General features: G+C 41.9%; 1 protein-coding gene across 2 annotated transcripts in view; it reads left to right on the plus strand.

Annotated features, from left to right (window-relative positions):
• The window catches only part of AUH (AU RNA binding methylglutaconyl-CoA hydratase), a 188159-nt gene that overhangs the window by 71569 nt on the left and 101784 nt on the right, over positions 1-14806 (plus strand). For both annotated transcript variants that reach the window (XM_039543143.1, XM_039543144.1), the window contains exons 5-6: positions 12766-12858; positions 13860-13916. In XM_039543143.1, coding sequence (XP_039399077.1) covers positions 12766-12858; positions 13860-13916 — 150 coding nt within the window. The remainder of the gene's footprint in view (positions 1-12765; positions 12859-13859; positions 13917-14806) is intronic.

Consider the following 14806-nt stretch of genomic DNA (forward strand, 5'->3'; position numbering starts at 1 on the left):
GATGACCCTGGTGTCTTTACATACTTCAAAATCCATTATTCAAGATAGAAAACAAGCTGCAAATGCATTCCAGCTGAAGCATTCCTTCCTCTCTTTTCACTTTGCACAATATATAAAAGATTCTTTACATGACCAGAAGAGTAGGTGTGGAATAGTAGGATTATAGCTTCCTAGTTCTTCTGGGACTAGTATTCAACTAAGCAATACACTAGAAAAGTATTTTGTTCCTATTCTGATCCACACTCTGGTCTTCGGATTAGTACTGAGTTGCAGTGTCACGAATACTGAAGTCAGTTGCCCCAGTATCTCAGTTGTAAACTATGCCAGCCATATGTTTTTCAGAAATGGAGCCAGAACATTTGCAATTTTAGAGCCAGGACAATATTCAGTTGTGAGATTTGTTATACTCCTGCCCATCTCTCTGAACTAAATGCTATCATGATGACCTTAGCTTTTCACCTTCTGTGTCAGTCTGATTAACTTAAATGTAGCCATTGATCCAGACAACAGATAACACATTTTTTTGTTTTGTTTTAAAGAAAAACTCATTGCACATTGTTTTGAAATGTTTTCTTTCAACTGTTGATAATTGCTGTTTAATATAGGCTCAGAAGCATTTAAAATGCAATGTTATTAGTAGCTGTAGAAACAGCGAGGCTTTAAGAGTGCTATATTATTTGTCATACTTGCTTTAATTGCCACTATAAAGTCAGAAATACCGTCTGATATTGTTAGTTGCTCAACAGACTGTGTAAGAAAATTGTTGTGCACTGCCATGTCATGTATATCCATTCAGTGATTTTTTCACCATTGTTATTCCAGTCTGTATTTGGATAATTGAAATCCTTGGGAATCCATAATCAAAATACTTTACAGTTCTTCCTGATCTGCATATGCATTTTTAACGTGATTTATTGACTTTATAATTTTTCCTTTGCAAGGCTATTAGCAATATAAACTCTGTCAAGTATCAATGATTACTGCAGCATGTATTTGTCACTCCTCAGCAAACTCATCCAGCAAAACAAAGATCAGAGCAATGTCTGACTACAGCCTTCAGAATCATATGCCATATCTCTGTGAGAATTTTGTTTGGTTTTAAGTGTCTCCATAAAGAGGTTGCACCAAGTTAACTAAATTGGTTTCTCAGTCGACTCAGGACTTGTCTACGCACAATTTTTTTTACACTCTTGTAAATTTACAGAAATAAACCATATTGATATAATGCCCTTTATACCAGTATAACTGTGACTGCACTAGGGGATTGCACCAATTTAACTATATCTATCTGTTTCTAAATTAATAGTGTTTGTATCAATTTCACTCTGTGTGGACCAGCTTTTAGTTAAATCAGTACAATTTTCTGGTGTAGATAAGGCTGTAGAGACTTTATTTTCAGGGCCTGAAAACATTTACTTGACACATGCTAGCATGAGAACTAAAGCCATATCTACACTCACAAGCTTACAATGGCACAGCTGTGCCAATACAGCTGTGCTGCTATAAGAGCACTCGTGTAGCCGTGTTATGCCAATAGGGGAGAGCTCTCCCATTGACATAGTAAAACTATCTCAGTGAGCAGCAGTAGCTATGGTGGTGGGAGAGCGTCTCTTGCCGACGTAGCGCTGTGTGCACGAGGCTTATGTTTTTTCGCATCCTTGAGCGACGGAAGTGTTGCTGATGTAAGTGCTAATGTAGACATGGCCTAAGTCTTTGAGCCAAAGTGAAAAATACCTGTGAGATCATGGCCTTGTATAGATTAGGAAATTTGCTTGTATTATAGCTAGCATGTTTTAATTAACACATTTTAAACACCACTTAGCACTTGTTATAGACTTAACACCTTTAAAAATGTGCTAGCTGATCATGGTCAATCCTAGTGAATTTTCTGTGAGGTGGGAGCTCAGCACTTTCTGAAAATCAAGCCTCAGTGAGTGTCTGAAGATGAGCATTCCTAAATCGAGGTACCAAAAATCACTAGTTAATTTTGAAAATCTTGCTCTTAAGTGAAAACTTAAATTCTTCAGAAATTTCTGAAACTCACCAGGGACAGCTTCCAACATTCTGAAGATGAGTGGACTTCATAAATTGCCCTCTTAGAGTGTGTCTACACAGCAGAGAAAAACTGGCGTCTGACCCATGCCAGCCTACTCAGGATGAGGGCCTGTTACATTGCTATGTAGACTTCCAGGCTCAGGCTGCAGTCAGAGCTCTGGAACCTCCAACCCTGCAGGGTCAGAGCCTGGGCTTCAGCCCAAGCCTGGAAGTCTACACAGCAGTGAACCAGCCCTGCAGCCCAAGTCCTGCAAGCCTGAGATAGCTGGCATGGGCCAGCCATGGGATTTTATTTGCTGTGTAGCCATATCCTTACATAGGACAAATATCTGTAGTGTTCTTCTTCACGTGATTATCCACGTGGAGTCCACTCCTGTGCATATGCACCTTGTGTGCTTAATCAGATTCTCTTAGCCAGCAGTGTCTGTTGGGGCCATGCCTGCATCCTGTCCTCCTGTCCCCCACCTGAAGGCATAAAGGGCAGAGAGAGCCCAACCACCCCTCACTTCCTTCTTACTGCCCATGGCAATGAGATGGAACTCTTGCAGTGTCTGCTTCTCTGTTCATTGTGCTAGTTGTTAGTTTTGTTGTCTGTTACCAACACAAACCAAACAACCATTTTAGTTAGGTTCTGTTTTTTAGGCTAAGACCCCTATCCTTTCTCCCCATACAAGAGCTCTAGCAAAATGGTAGAAGCAAAATCTGTGTGTGGTTTAAAACATGCTCCTTCTGTTAATCTTCAATACTTTAATGGTTGATACTCTACATACCAGTTTCACTTAGGAGAAGGACATATTCCTTGGCAATTTACCATATGTCACTCCTCCTCTGAATGGATTCAGAAAGGTGGACAAGCTCACTTAAAATTGTTTCTCCTGGATCTTTTTATGCAAGTTACTTTGGACATCAAAAGGAATGATGCAGCTTGACCCTCACTCCTCTATCAGTCCCTGTCCTTGAGCTCTCTAATAAGTTGAGATTCTACCCTGAGCTCCATGGCTACTTCAATCAAGAAGTCCCTGTCATCCATTTCCATTCCGGTTTTGACCTATGGCAAGGTTAGGAAGGAGCGCAACGCTCCAGAGTTGAGCCAAGCCATAGATCACACTGTCTGGTGCCTACTAAGTTGAGGTTTAAGATTCATAAGTCATGTTGACTGGGGCTCAACAGTGAACACAATGGCCTGGGAAGAGTCCCTCTGGTGCCCTGGTCCCAACTGTTAAGAGAACACTGATGGCATCCACTAACCCTCCAGACTGTGACTACCTCAGTACTGGTTCTTCAACCAAGCATGTTGGCAAATGGTGCTTCTGTACAGGCAACACTGGAACTCTGTTCCTTTGTGCCCAGCACATTGGTACCTAGTGGTTTGGTACCCAGGGCATATATGGTACCAAGTGATTTAACAGTGGTCCCTATACTGGGGTTTCTTGAATGAAAGAGGTGATAACTAAGCTACTGGCTATTAAGTTTATTGACATAGTAGGTACTAGAGATATCTCTGATATAGCCTTCATGCTCTACCTAGTTAGTGAGAGCCTAGCAGAAACAGAGAATTCCTCACAGGACAGTGCCTGTCTTGAAAATGGTGTACTTGTTTTCTTCATCCCCACTGGTAGGTCGTTGGGACTCTTCTCCTACATAGCTGCCGCTGCCGCCGCCGCCTTCTCCTCCTAGGGTGGCAAAGTGGGAGTCAGGAAGAGATTTTTGAGGACGGATCTGTAAGGGATAGTAGGAAAGAACCCAGGGCTCATAGGGAGCATTCCTTTTGGTACTCCCCCCTCCCCTCGTGCATCCTCCATCCCGGTACCAATATCTATATTAGTTTTGGCCCTACTGAATGCCCTAGGGGAGCAGACATATTCACAATTCATGGCCTGCATCTTCAACCCGTCCTAGGTCTAGATCACCCTTTCCAAAGAGGCACTATAAACCCACACAGCCAGATTAGCTAGTGCAGCCTCAGATCCTGCAAAGGCAGGAGAAAGTGATGAGGAATTACATCTGCATGGGAAGAACAACTTATTCCTGCTCTAATCTCCTCATCTCCCAATGAAGCAGTAAATCCCTCAACTGTTTCTTCAGTTGATAACTTCATTAAGCTAATGGCAAAGACTCTAGCTATACCTCTGGAAGTGGTGCAGGAGCATCCTCACAAACTCCTGGACATCTTGTGCCTTTCCATGCCTGGGGAGGGGCTTATAAATGAGGGACTGTTGGAGCCTGTGAAAGGCCTGTGGCACATACCATCATCTATTCTGGCCATGTCCAAGTGAGCTGACAGGAGGTACAAAGTCTCTTCCAAGGGATTTGAGTACTTTTTCCATCTAGTTACCAGGATTATTTGTCTGAGAGGTTGCAGCAGCCAGGGCCTCCAAAATCTACACCGTGGGAGAAAGAGACAAAGGGTATGACTACACTGCAGCTGGGAGGTGAGCATCCCAATGTTAGTTGATAGACTTGCACTAGCTCAGGAGTACACACTACAAAAGGGGTAGCTGACTTTAAAATACATAGAGCAACCAGTCTTGACTTGTGTTACTCAGCTGTGGAGTATTGGGCTCTGGTATGGTCATGTTCGAGCCATGCACACTAAATTGATACTGCACTCAGTCAAGCCTATAGGATCATCACAGGGACTTTGAAACTGACCTGAATGCTGTCTCTACACTGCCTCACAGGGATTACACCATCATCAGTGAGGCAGGATGCCTTCAGTAGAAAGGAGGGACAAAAAACAAGTGCATAAAATCTGAGACACCCACTGTATGGGCACATTTGACCATGCAAGAGGCTAAAGTCCACAAAAAACTTTGCCTCTGAAAATCCTTTACCCCAAAATACCTCTATGGAAGGCTACAGAGTAACAAAATGGCAAGAAATGCCAATGATCCTGGAGAACCTGTTGTCTTCAGAATGATTCCCCCCACCCCCAAGCACTGATCTTGAACAAAAATACTGCTGTACCTTAAATTGAGTGTGAGCTACAATGGCAAAGACTGTAGACAATATGATCAAGTGGAAGCTGAGGAATGACCCCCAAAAGTCAAGAGCCTAAGCAAACACTTGAACACTTCCTGATCCTGTGCCGCCCGTCAACATCCAACCCCAAGGAACTATTTGAGACAAGTGACAACACCAGGTGTTGGCCGCAGTTTTGGAGTGACAAGTTATGAGGACGATCTAAGGAGACAAGAAGTCCAGGACTACTAATACCTCAGCAACTGGCTGGTTTGAGGAAGATTACTCCAACAAGTGACCATTAAAGCTCTTCACAACCTGGAACTCAAAGTCAACAGAGAAATCCAAACTTGTTCCATGTAGAACAAAGCATAGAATTCACTAGAGTACTGTTAGATTCCAGGTCAGTGAGAACTGATCTTCTGTAGGAATCATTCCAGGTGACACTAAACCTCATTAACCAACTTCAAGATCACCTAAAACCATCAGTAAGAGCATACTTTAGGTATCTGGGACACATGGCCGCATGCACCTATATGATGCAGTTTGTAAGACTTTACCTATGTTCCATGCAGGGATGGTTGAAAACAGTGTATATATCTAGGAGAAACCACATGGACATGTTGATCAAGAAGTTGTCATGTTAAACTGGTGGAAAGCCCCTCTTCAGGTGTGCAAAGGAATAAGTTTTTCTGCACCTCTACCTACTAAGGCACTAAGGATGTATGTCCAAACTCACAGTGGAGATGAGGAGCTCATCTAGATTTACTTAACAACTCAAGGCATGTAGTCCCCTCAGGGAGCTCATCTGCATATAAACATCCTCGAAAGTAGAGCCTTCCACTTGGCATGCAATGTATTTCTGCGTTTACTCTGAAGAGCCACAAGCCAGGTGCTGACAGACAACATCTCAGCTATGCATTACATGAACAGACCAGGAGGAACCAGGTCATCTCCACTCTGTCTGGAGTCTATCTGGCTCTGGATGTGGTGCATTCCAAATCAAATCACACCAGTGGCTCTGCATCTTTCTGACCTTCAGAACACCATTCAGCAGTAATTCTCAAACAACCCTGAGTAGTCTGTCAGATATTCAGAACATCTTTTGCAAGTGAGGATTCCTAGAAATAGACCTGGTTATTACAAGCCAAAAGCACAAGTTTCAAACATTTTGTTCCAGAGAAGGGTTGAGTTCAGGCTCCTGGCAGACACTTTTCTCATCCTTTGGTCACAGGGGCTAATACATGCTTTTCTGCTGATCCCATGATACCGAAGGTTCTGAAGAAATTGAGGCAAGACTCTGGACTGATGGTTATAATAACCTCAGCATGGGCCAGGCAGTTCTGGTATTCAGATTCGATGAACCATTCAACACAGTCCCCCATGACTGTACCTGCCCTAGCCGACATAGTCTCGTGGAACAACCATCAGATCCAGACCCACCTTTATTACATTTGTTAGCCTGGAAGCTGTCTTGATGACATCCACTGAAAGAAGCTATTTCATTGAAGTTCAGAATGTTCTGCTCCAAAGCAGGAATCCTCAACCAGACTGACTGACTCATAAAACTAAACAGAAGAGGTTTTCTATTAAGGCATCTCAGCACCAGTTGTCACCCTTGACGTTACCAGTTTCAGCAATATTGGACTATTTACTAGCTATGAAACAAAATGAACTTTCTAATAGCTGGTGGACCATAATGATCCATCTTGCAGCAGTATCTGCACATCATCCTTCTATCTATGGCCATACTGTATTTCCCACTGTGCAGTGGTAGTGTTCCTTAAGGACCGTATTCGTATATTCTCCCAATTTAGGATCCCCCTCCTTCTTGGGACCTCAGCATAGTATTAGGAGGGTTGGTGGGTCCTGCCTTTAATCCCCTAGAGGCCTTTTTCCCTTTACCATAGATCTGCAAAGACTGCCTTTTTATTGACCATTACATCATCTTGAAGGGTAAGGGAGATTCAGGCCCTAATGATGGGTCCCTCTTATACAGTTTTTCATAAAGACAGAGTCACTTAGTCCTCATCCAAGTTCCTGCCCAAAGTTTTTTTTTTTTCTTTCCAGAATTCCATGTGAACCAGTTTAATTGTCTCCCAGTTTTCATCCCCATGCCTCACTCAATCTCTGGGGAAGCTAACCTTCAAACACTTGATATGGGAAGGGCACTATCTTTTTTTTTACATTGACAGGACAAAACTATTCAGGAACACACCTAGACAGTTTGTGGCTTTTGCAGAAAAGGTTAAGGGAAAGGCAATAGTCTCATGGAGATTATATAAATGGGTCTTCAGCTGTTTAAAGGCATGTTGCAGGTTAGCCTGGTTAGTCACATTGGAGCTCATTCCGTTAAAGCTGGGGTTCTCAGACTTCATTGCACTGCAACCTCCTTCTGACAACAAAAATTAGTACATGATCCTGGGGGGGGACCAAAGCGTGAGCCTGCCCAAGTCCTGCTGCCCTAGGTGGGAGAGCCAGAGCCAAAGCCGAGCCCCAGCGCTCTGGGTGGGGAGCGGGGGTGGGTTCAAAGCCGAAGCCCAAGGGCTTCAGCCTGAGGCAGGGGGCCTGAGACCTAGGGCCGCCCAGAGGGGGGGGCAAGTGGGGCAATTTGCCCCAGGCCCCACAGGGGTCCCCATGAGAGTTTTTCAGGCACCCCTTCACTCGCTCCGGGGGCCCCGGAAAACTCTCACGGGGCCCGGGCCCCCGGAGCTTCTTCCGCTCTGGGTCTTCAGCGGCGGGGGGTCCTTCCGCTCCGGGTCTTCGGCGGCAGGGGGGTCCTTCTGCCGCTGAAGTGCCCTGAAGATCCCGGCGGAGGGTCCTTCTGCCCTGGGACCCGCCGCCGAAGTGCTGGGTCTTTGACGGCAATTCAGCGGCGGAGGGTCCTTCCGCTCCAGGACCCGCCTCTGAAGTGCCCTGAAGACCCGCGGTGGGGGGTCCTTCCACTCCGAAAGGCAAGACCCCGGGCCTCCTGGATCCTCTGGGCGGCCCTACTGTAACCTGAGCCTTGCTGCCTGTAGCTGAAGCCCTTGGACTTTGGCTCCTGGGAGGTGAGGCTTGGGCTTTGGCCCCAGGCCCCAGCAAGTCTAAGCCAACCCTGGTGGTCCCAATTCACAGTTTGAAAACTGCTGCACTAGAGCTCAGGCAGTCTATGCGGCCTGTTTGATGAGAGGCCCTATTTCTGAAATTTGTAGGGCAGCTAAGTGGAGCTTGGTCCACATATTTACAAGGCACTGCTCTTAAGTGGAGGCTTCCAGACCAGATGCCAACTTTAGTAGGACTGTCCTGCAGTTATTGTTTAAGAAGGACTCCTACTACCCACCTCCAATCAGACAGACAATTATTTTAAGGCTTGTTTATGTGGAGGCTTTGTGGGTGGAAAGCTGGGGTGTAAATCTACAGCACACCAGCTTGCCACATGTTAACTGGCTGTGTGACCCTGCTACCATGCATTAGAAGTTCCACAGTGCACTTTGATATGCATACCAGCGTTATAATAATCTGCAGTGTTGTGAATCCTAAATTCTGGACACAGCTTTTGAAGTTTTCTGATTAACTGTGATATCTACCTACCTAGGTTTTTATATTGTATCCACCATTGTGGTGTCTTTATTCCTTAATGTTGTATCTTTGCCAGTAATAAAAAATAATGGAGGGAATTACCTTTCCCATTAAGTTTTTGTTTAGAAATTCTAATTGAATTATATTTTTGGTGAATTATTGTTTCTCTTAGGTGACTGAAGTTCCTTGGCCTTTTTTGCTTTGTGACTCACAGTGTATTTGATGTGTGAAATAATCCTTCAGAAATTTATTATATGACCTAGCTTATTTTGCCTTAGATTCCTTAGTCTGATGCTCTACTATACTTTGACACAACTCTTAGTTCTGTATATATTTTAATGCGTTACATTATTACCTAGACCTTTTTTTATTTTTTACTACTTCTCCCTCTAAAGACAACTTTCAGCTCTATACTAGCATAGATTACTTTACCTATCTCAGCTGTATTTTGAACTCTCTATTTTTGTGTTAAATTATTCATTAATCTGCCCACCCAACCATATTTAATTCCTTCTGTAGACTTGCACCTTGCAGCTTGTGATTCTGCATTGATAAATACTAATCACATTTGAAATCTATTCCTATTGCCCAGCTGCTGACTAGGATATGCAAAACATGCCTTTATGTGGCATGCCTTTTATTTACAGTGTGTCAAAACCATTCCAGAGAGTGACTAAAAATTGTGGAATGTTCTGGAATAAAATGATCAAGCTGCTGGAAAAGGCTTTAAATAGATTTTGTCTGTCACTCACCATTTGGCAACTGAGTCTTGCCATGTAAAATCATTGTTGAGACTGACATGTCTATCTGCTCAATTTAGCATTCTTCAAATTTGAGTGCATCCAAATCAACTGAATCTGCAGGACTTGATCTTCAAATGTTTGATCAGAATTTGCTTTGAACTGGACTGTTTTATGCATACAGTATTTAAAAAATGAAGATAAACACGAGCAATCTATGAATATTCCAACAGGCTGTACCCTTGATGTTCATTTTTACTGCTTTGGAACACTTTTTTTTTTTTTAATCCAAAACAATTACATTTTTACATTTATGTTTATTTTTTTTCTGTTATGTGAAAGGATGTTAAAATGGATAATTCTGCTGTTCTTTTGATATGTGCATGTCCCACATTAGCACAGAGCAACTATGGAGAATTCAGAGACTACCTTTCAAGTGTTACTCAGTCAACTGCCAGTTTGCAATTGGCTCTTTAGAATTAAATTCATTGTGAAGTGATGGCATAGCATGCTAACACATAGCAAAGAAAACCAAGCTGCTTTTTATTGCTGAGTTTTGAATTTTAGAACTGCTTATTAGGAACTGTAGCTGTAATTCTTTAAAACAAGTTGATTTTCTAATATTTTTCTACTCCTGAGACTTCATTTCCTTATGTGATAGTTACAGTGCAAACCAAACACACTAACATTCTAAATGACTAATCTACTTTACCACCAGATGAAGCAGCCTAGCTTTCAGTCTTGCAGTCACTATTTAATTAGCACTCAGAACATTATCCATGGAGGCTGTGATTATTTGCTATCCTCTCCAGAGTGTGGAATCCACATAGTCATCCTGGGAGAATTCTGCACCAAAAAATAAAAAATTCTGCAACAAAAAATTTTAAAAATCTGTGCACAATATTTTCAAATTCTGCAAAATTCTGCATATTTTATTTGTTAAAATAAATAATTCAAATATAATCACACCAGTGTCAAGTATTTTTGGTCCTTTATTTCAAAATACCTGTCAGCAAGTATGTCTGTAATAATACAGACAACAAAAAAAATCAGAAAATGTTTTTTTGACAAATAGATTCCTTAGTAGACATATTAATACAGAACTCTGAGCAATAATTCATTTCAACTACAATACAGAACCATATTTCCCACACACCCCATAAGCAGTGCAAAGGCTGCGGGGGAGTCAAGGGTAACGGAGGAGCTGAGGGAGAGGGAAATAATTGCTGGGAAGGAGCCTGGGTGTAGACTTGGAGGGTTGTTGGGTACGGGGGAGGAAGTATGGAACATGTTTTTTTGGTGGGAGCAGGGAAGGACTGTTAGGGAGCTCCCCCCATGCAGACCCTGTCTGACCCCTAGTCTCTCCCATTCAGTCAGGCACGTGTCCCTCCACCCCCACTCAGACACCCACTCCCCATCCCCATGTGTCCTTGCACCCCCTGTCCACATGTCACTCAGTCTCCACTCAGACACCCACTCCTGCACCACCTCCCTCTGTCTCCATGTGTGTCTATGCAGCCACTCTGCTGTCCCTATGTGGCCCTGCACCTCCCTTCACCCTGTGGCCCAGAGCCTCCTCTCCCATCGAGCTCCTGCCCCAGTCTGTCCTCCCCCACTATCCCTTATGAGCCCCTGTCTGACCCCCCCCCCCCAAGCAGTCCTACACTGTCTGTCTCTCCATAGCCCCCGGTCTCCTGACCTGGCCCTAAAGGCACTGTGAAGAAGGCTCTGCGGGCTCTTTCTCTTCCCTAGCTGGCTGGGATCAGCTGCTGTGGTTTATCACCACAGCGCCCTCTGGTGGGCAAAAGACGGAACTGCAGCAACTTTTCAGCAGAAGCTTTTTCTGCACAAAAATAAAAATGTGTGAGTCTCATAAATTATGTGCACGCACAGTGGTGCAGAATTCCCCTCAGAGTAACGTAGGTAATAATCACTAAAAATTGTGACTAGCAATTAAGCTTTCAATGCTCCAGGAGTTATTTTTCAGTTACCTATCTCTGTTAGTTGATATATGCCAACTTTTAACTTTGGAAGCCAGATTCTGTCATGCTTAGTATATGAGGCCATGGATATGGTTTCCTGATTATCATGCTGCCAGCTCAGGTCCTGAAGGGAGTTGGAGCAGTCTATTTTTCCTATCTTCACATACAATATATGGGAAAAGTGGACGAACAAAGATAGGAGCTGGGTAGGTCTAGTTCCTGATCCTTTACTCCCTATATGCTATCTGGTAGCTGGGGTGTGTACTAGCTATTCTGGAGCCTTGCAAGTAACTTCTTATGCCTGGAGTGACAAATATTTTTTAGGGTGCTTTACTGGCACCAGTTTTTATTGGCAGTAAAAGACTACTTACAGATAATTCCAACCAATCAATTTGATTCTTTACCATATTGCTGTAATAGCATAAGTGTAGTATAGACTAGTGCAGAACTTTCAAAACGCTCAGTCCTGAACTAGAGGTGATCTATGGACTGCTTATCGGTGGTCTAAAGACGGCTGGCTGTCCAAATTGTGCTGGTTTTCCTTTTTGTTTTTGTTGTTTTTGCAGTAAAGACACCTACAAATGAATTAGTTTCCCAATACTACTTTTCTCTGTAACCAATTGCTGTATTTTCCAAAGGGATTTTATGCGCTCATGAATAGGAGGGGAGCTGGTCAGAGGTTGTCTTCTCAACTATCTCTCTGTTGAGTTGTGATCCACACATTGAAGAAAGTAGGAAACCCTGGAATAATGTTCTCCTTCAGTCTTAATTTAGTTCACTGTGAACATGAAAGGAAAGAACCTAAAATCAATAAAGATGAGGATGGATGCTTATATTTTTATCACAATTATATATGTAAGACTATTTTATAATAAAAATGATATGCAAACAATATCATGATTTCACAGTTCCCTGGTGACCATACAACCTGTTAGATATGTTTGGCGAGATTGGTATCACCAGACTGAGAATTCCTTCCCGCACTTCACCCTACTCAGCCATCTAGTAGCTACTCCTACATGGTCAAGTACATTGGAAAAGACCCATCATGTTATGGGGATACCATACTTGGCAATGCTCAGATGCACAGATCTGCCAGCTCTAACCTGGTTACAGTTGCTGCTAATTACATGTATGTTTCAACTGCACTCTGGCAAGTCTACGTGTACTGGAATTTTAAATGTTTTATTTCTGTAATGCCATGGACTGCCTTCAGAGTTTACAATCTAAATTAAGGGCAGAACTGACTAGCTGCTGAAGGGAAAATTTGCAACACAATTTGGTTGCAGAAAGATTGAGTGTCGTGTTCACTGAACAATCATTCTGAACAATTGATTTTAAGATCGGCATGAAGAAGATATGTTACTGTTTTTCCTCGTCTGATTGTAATATGAACAAGAGATAATACAGGAATGACTCACAAATGTTCATTGTGAGCAGGTATTAACTGATACTTTCTTTTTCAGCTAATCTTCCAGTACCAACAATTGCTGCAATAGATGGGACTGCATTAGGTGGTGGCCTAGAACTGGCGTTAGCCTGTGACATAAGAGTGGCAGGTAAGACTGAATCCTATTAAATGAACAGGAGATTATTAGCATTACAGAAGGCTTGACTAATCCTTGCCTTGGCAACAGTCCTTATAAAACTGGTTTTATATTCTGACATTGCTTATGCTCAATTATTTCTATGTGATTTAGCAGAAATTTGACTGAAATAATTGCTGATGTTTAATTTCATACCACTTACTGTTGATAGCTAGACCATTTTTGTTGCCTGTTTTAATTTATTCTTATGATCTTCATTTTATCGTTAGCAGTCTTCGCTATAACATTAGCAGTGATCCCAGAAGGCTAGGGCAGAGATTGAGAATTTTTTTTATAATTAAAGTGCTCTTGTCGTCAAAATTTGTTACTATACAAACAGGTTGCAGGAAATAGGCCAAACTAGTTTGTGAGTGTATTATTAAATGAGTAATTAAGCTCTTATAAAATAAAAGTGACAACAGCACATGAAAAGAGGAACCTTGATCTATCCAGCTGTCAGAACTGCAAAACCATTTGTTGGAAAGTAAATGGAAACCTGCTGTTGAGCAGTTGCCAGCATACTCATAGTATATTAAGCTATTTGACCCTGAGGGAGTAGTCAGTCAGCTAAAGAATTCATAATCATCAGAAACAGACTTCCCCACCATTTCAAGTTGTTAAATAATAACATTGCCACTTTCTTTTAGTGCTTTAAAATGTACAAATAATTCTGTGCATTATTGGATCTAAATAACTTACTTGCATCAGCAATCTTCCTGTGTGAAAATTAATGAGGTACAGAGCCTGTCTTGACAGGAATAGCTTCTTGGTTCTTTTAATAAATGCAGATCAATTTGTGTCTTTCTGTATTTCCATAGGCAAATGCTTTTTTAAGTGATGGTTTGTTGTCTGGAAGACAAGTTTAATAAATTAACAGATTGTTGTAAAGAATCTTCTTTTGTATAAACTTTTTCAAATTATTATTTAGTGTAGATTATATCAAGAACTCATTACATTTTATGCTTCTTTTCAAGCCTCTTCTGCTAAAATGGGTCTAGTTGAAACAAAGCTGGCAATCATTCCGGGTGCAGGTATGAATTTTAGTCTTGTACAATACTGGAGATAATCCAACTGCTAACCAGTGGTCCTGGTGCTTGTGATTTTGCATTGTTGGTTATACATTTATACATTTGACTTTGTATTCTTATTAAGTGTTATTAACATAGTTTAAAACCATATTTCCTACTGAAAATTAGTAAAAAGTTTTTCTAATGTCTTTAAAGAAATGAGTTATGTAGGGTTGGTTGTTTTTTAATGGATGCCCGCCTTAATGGTTATGTAAATAGGGTTAATGTCTTTGAAGGCTGATGTCATTTGTGTAGGGGCATGTGCAAAAACATTAATTTGTAACTATTAGTATAGCAGAAATGGTAATTTAATTTGATGATCCAACACTGTCTACCATCTTAGAATCATAGAAGATTAGCATTGGAAGAGACCTCAGGAGGTCATCTAGTCCAACCCCCTGCTCAAAGCAGGACCAACCCTAACTAAACCAATCTGTTCCTAAATCTGTTCCTTTAGGACACTAATTCAACTTTTGTACTGCTTTTTAGTCAGTTATACGAAGATACTGACTGTGAAAGTGTGGTGTATGTATCACTCTATCTCATTCAGAATTTTTTTGGTATCTTCAGAGGACAGAGACTACTATTTTATTTTAACACCCTCTTCCACTTGGAAGGACAGGATTCAGGGTGGCTGAAAAGAATAAAGGGGTAATGATGTTTGCTTTGAGTCCCTTCTACTGAGAAGGGCATTTATTTTTGTTTTCCAGATAAAAGCGCACTGATTTGAACCAAACTATTTGCCTTTGTGATGGAAGAACAATATCTTGAGGAAACAAAACTTCTCTGCTAGGGCTTTAGCCGATGTTGCTAGAAGTGTTGACAGAATTTTATACCTCAGCTTTGGAGTAATA

This window comes from Mauremys reevesii, linkage group 6 (assembly GCF_016161935.1).
Source record: "Mauremys reevesii isolate NIE-2019 linkage group 6, ASM1616193v1, whole genome shotgun sequence".
Lineage (NCBI taxonomy): Eukaryota > Metazoa > Chordata > Testudines > Geoemydidae > Mauremys > Mauremys reevesii.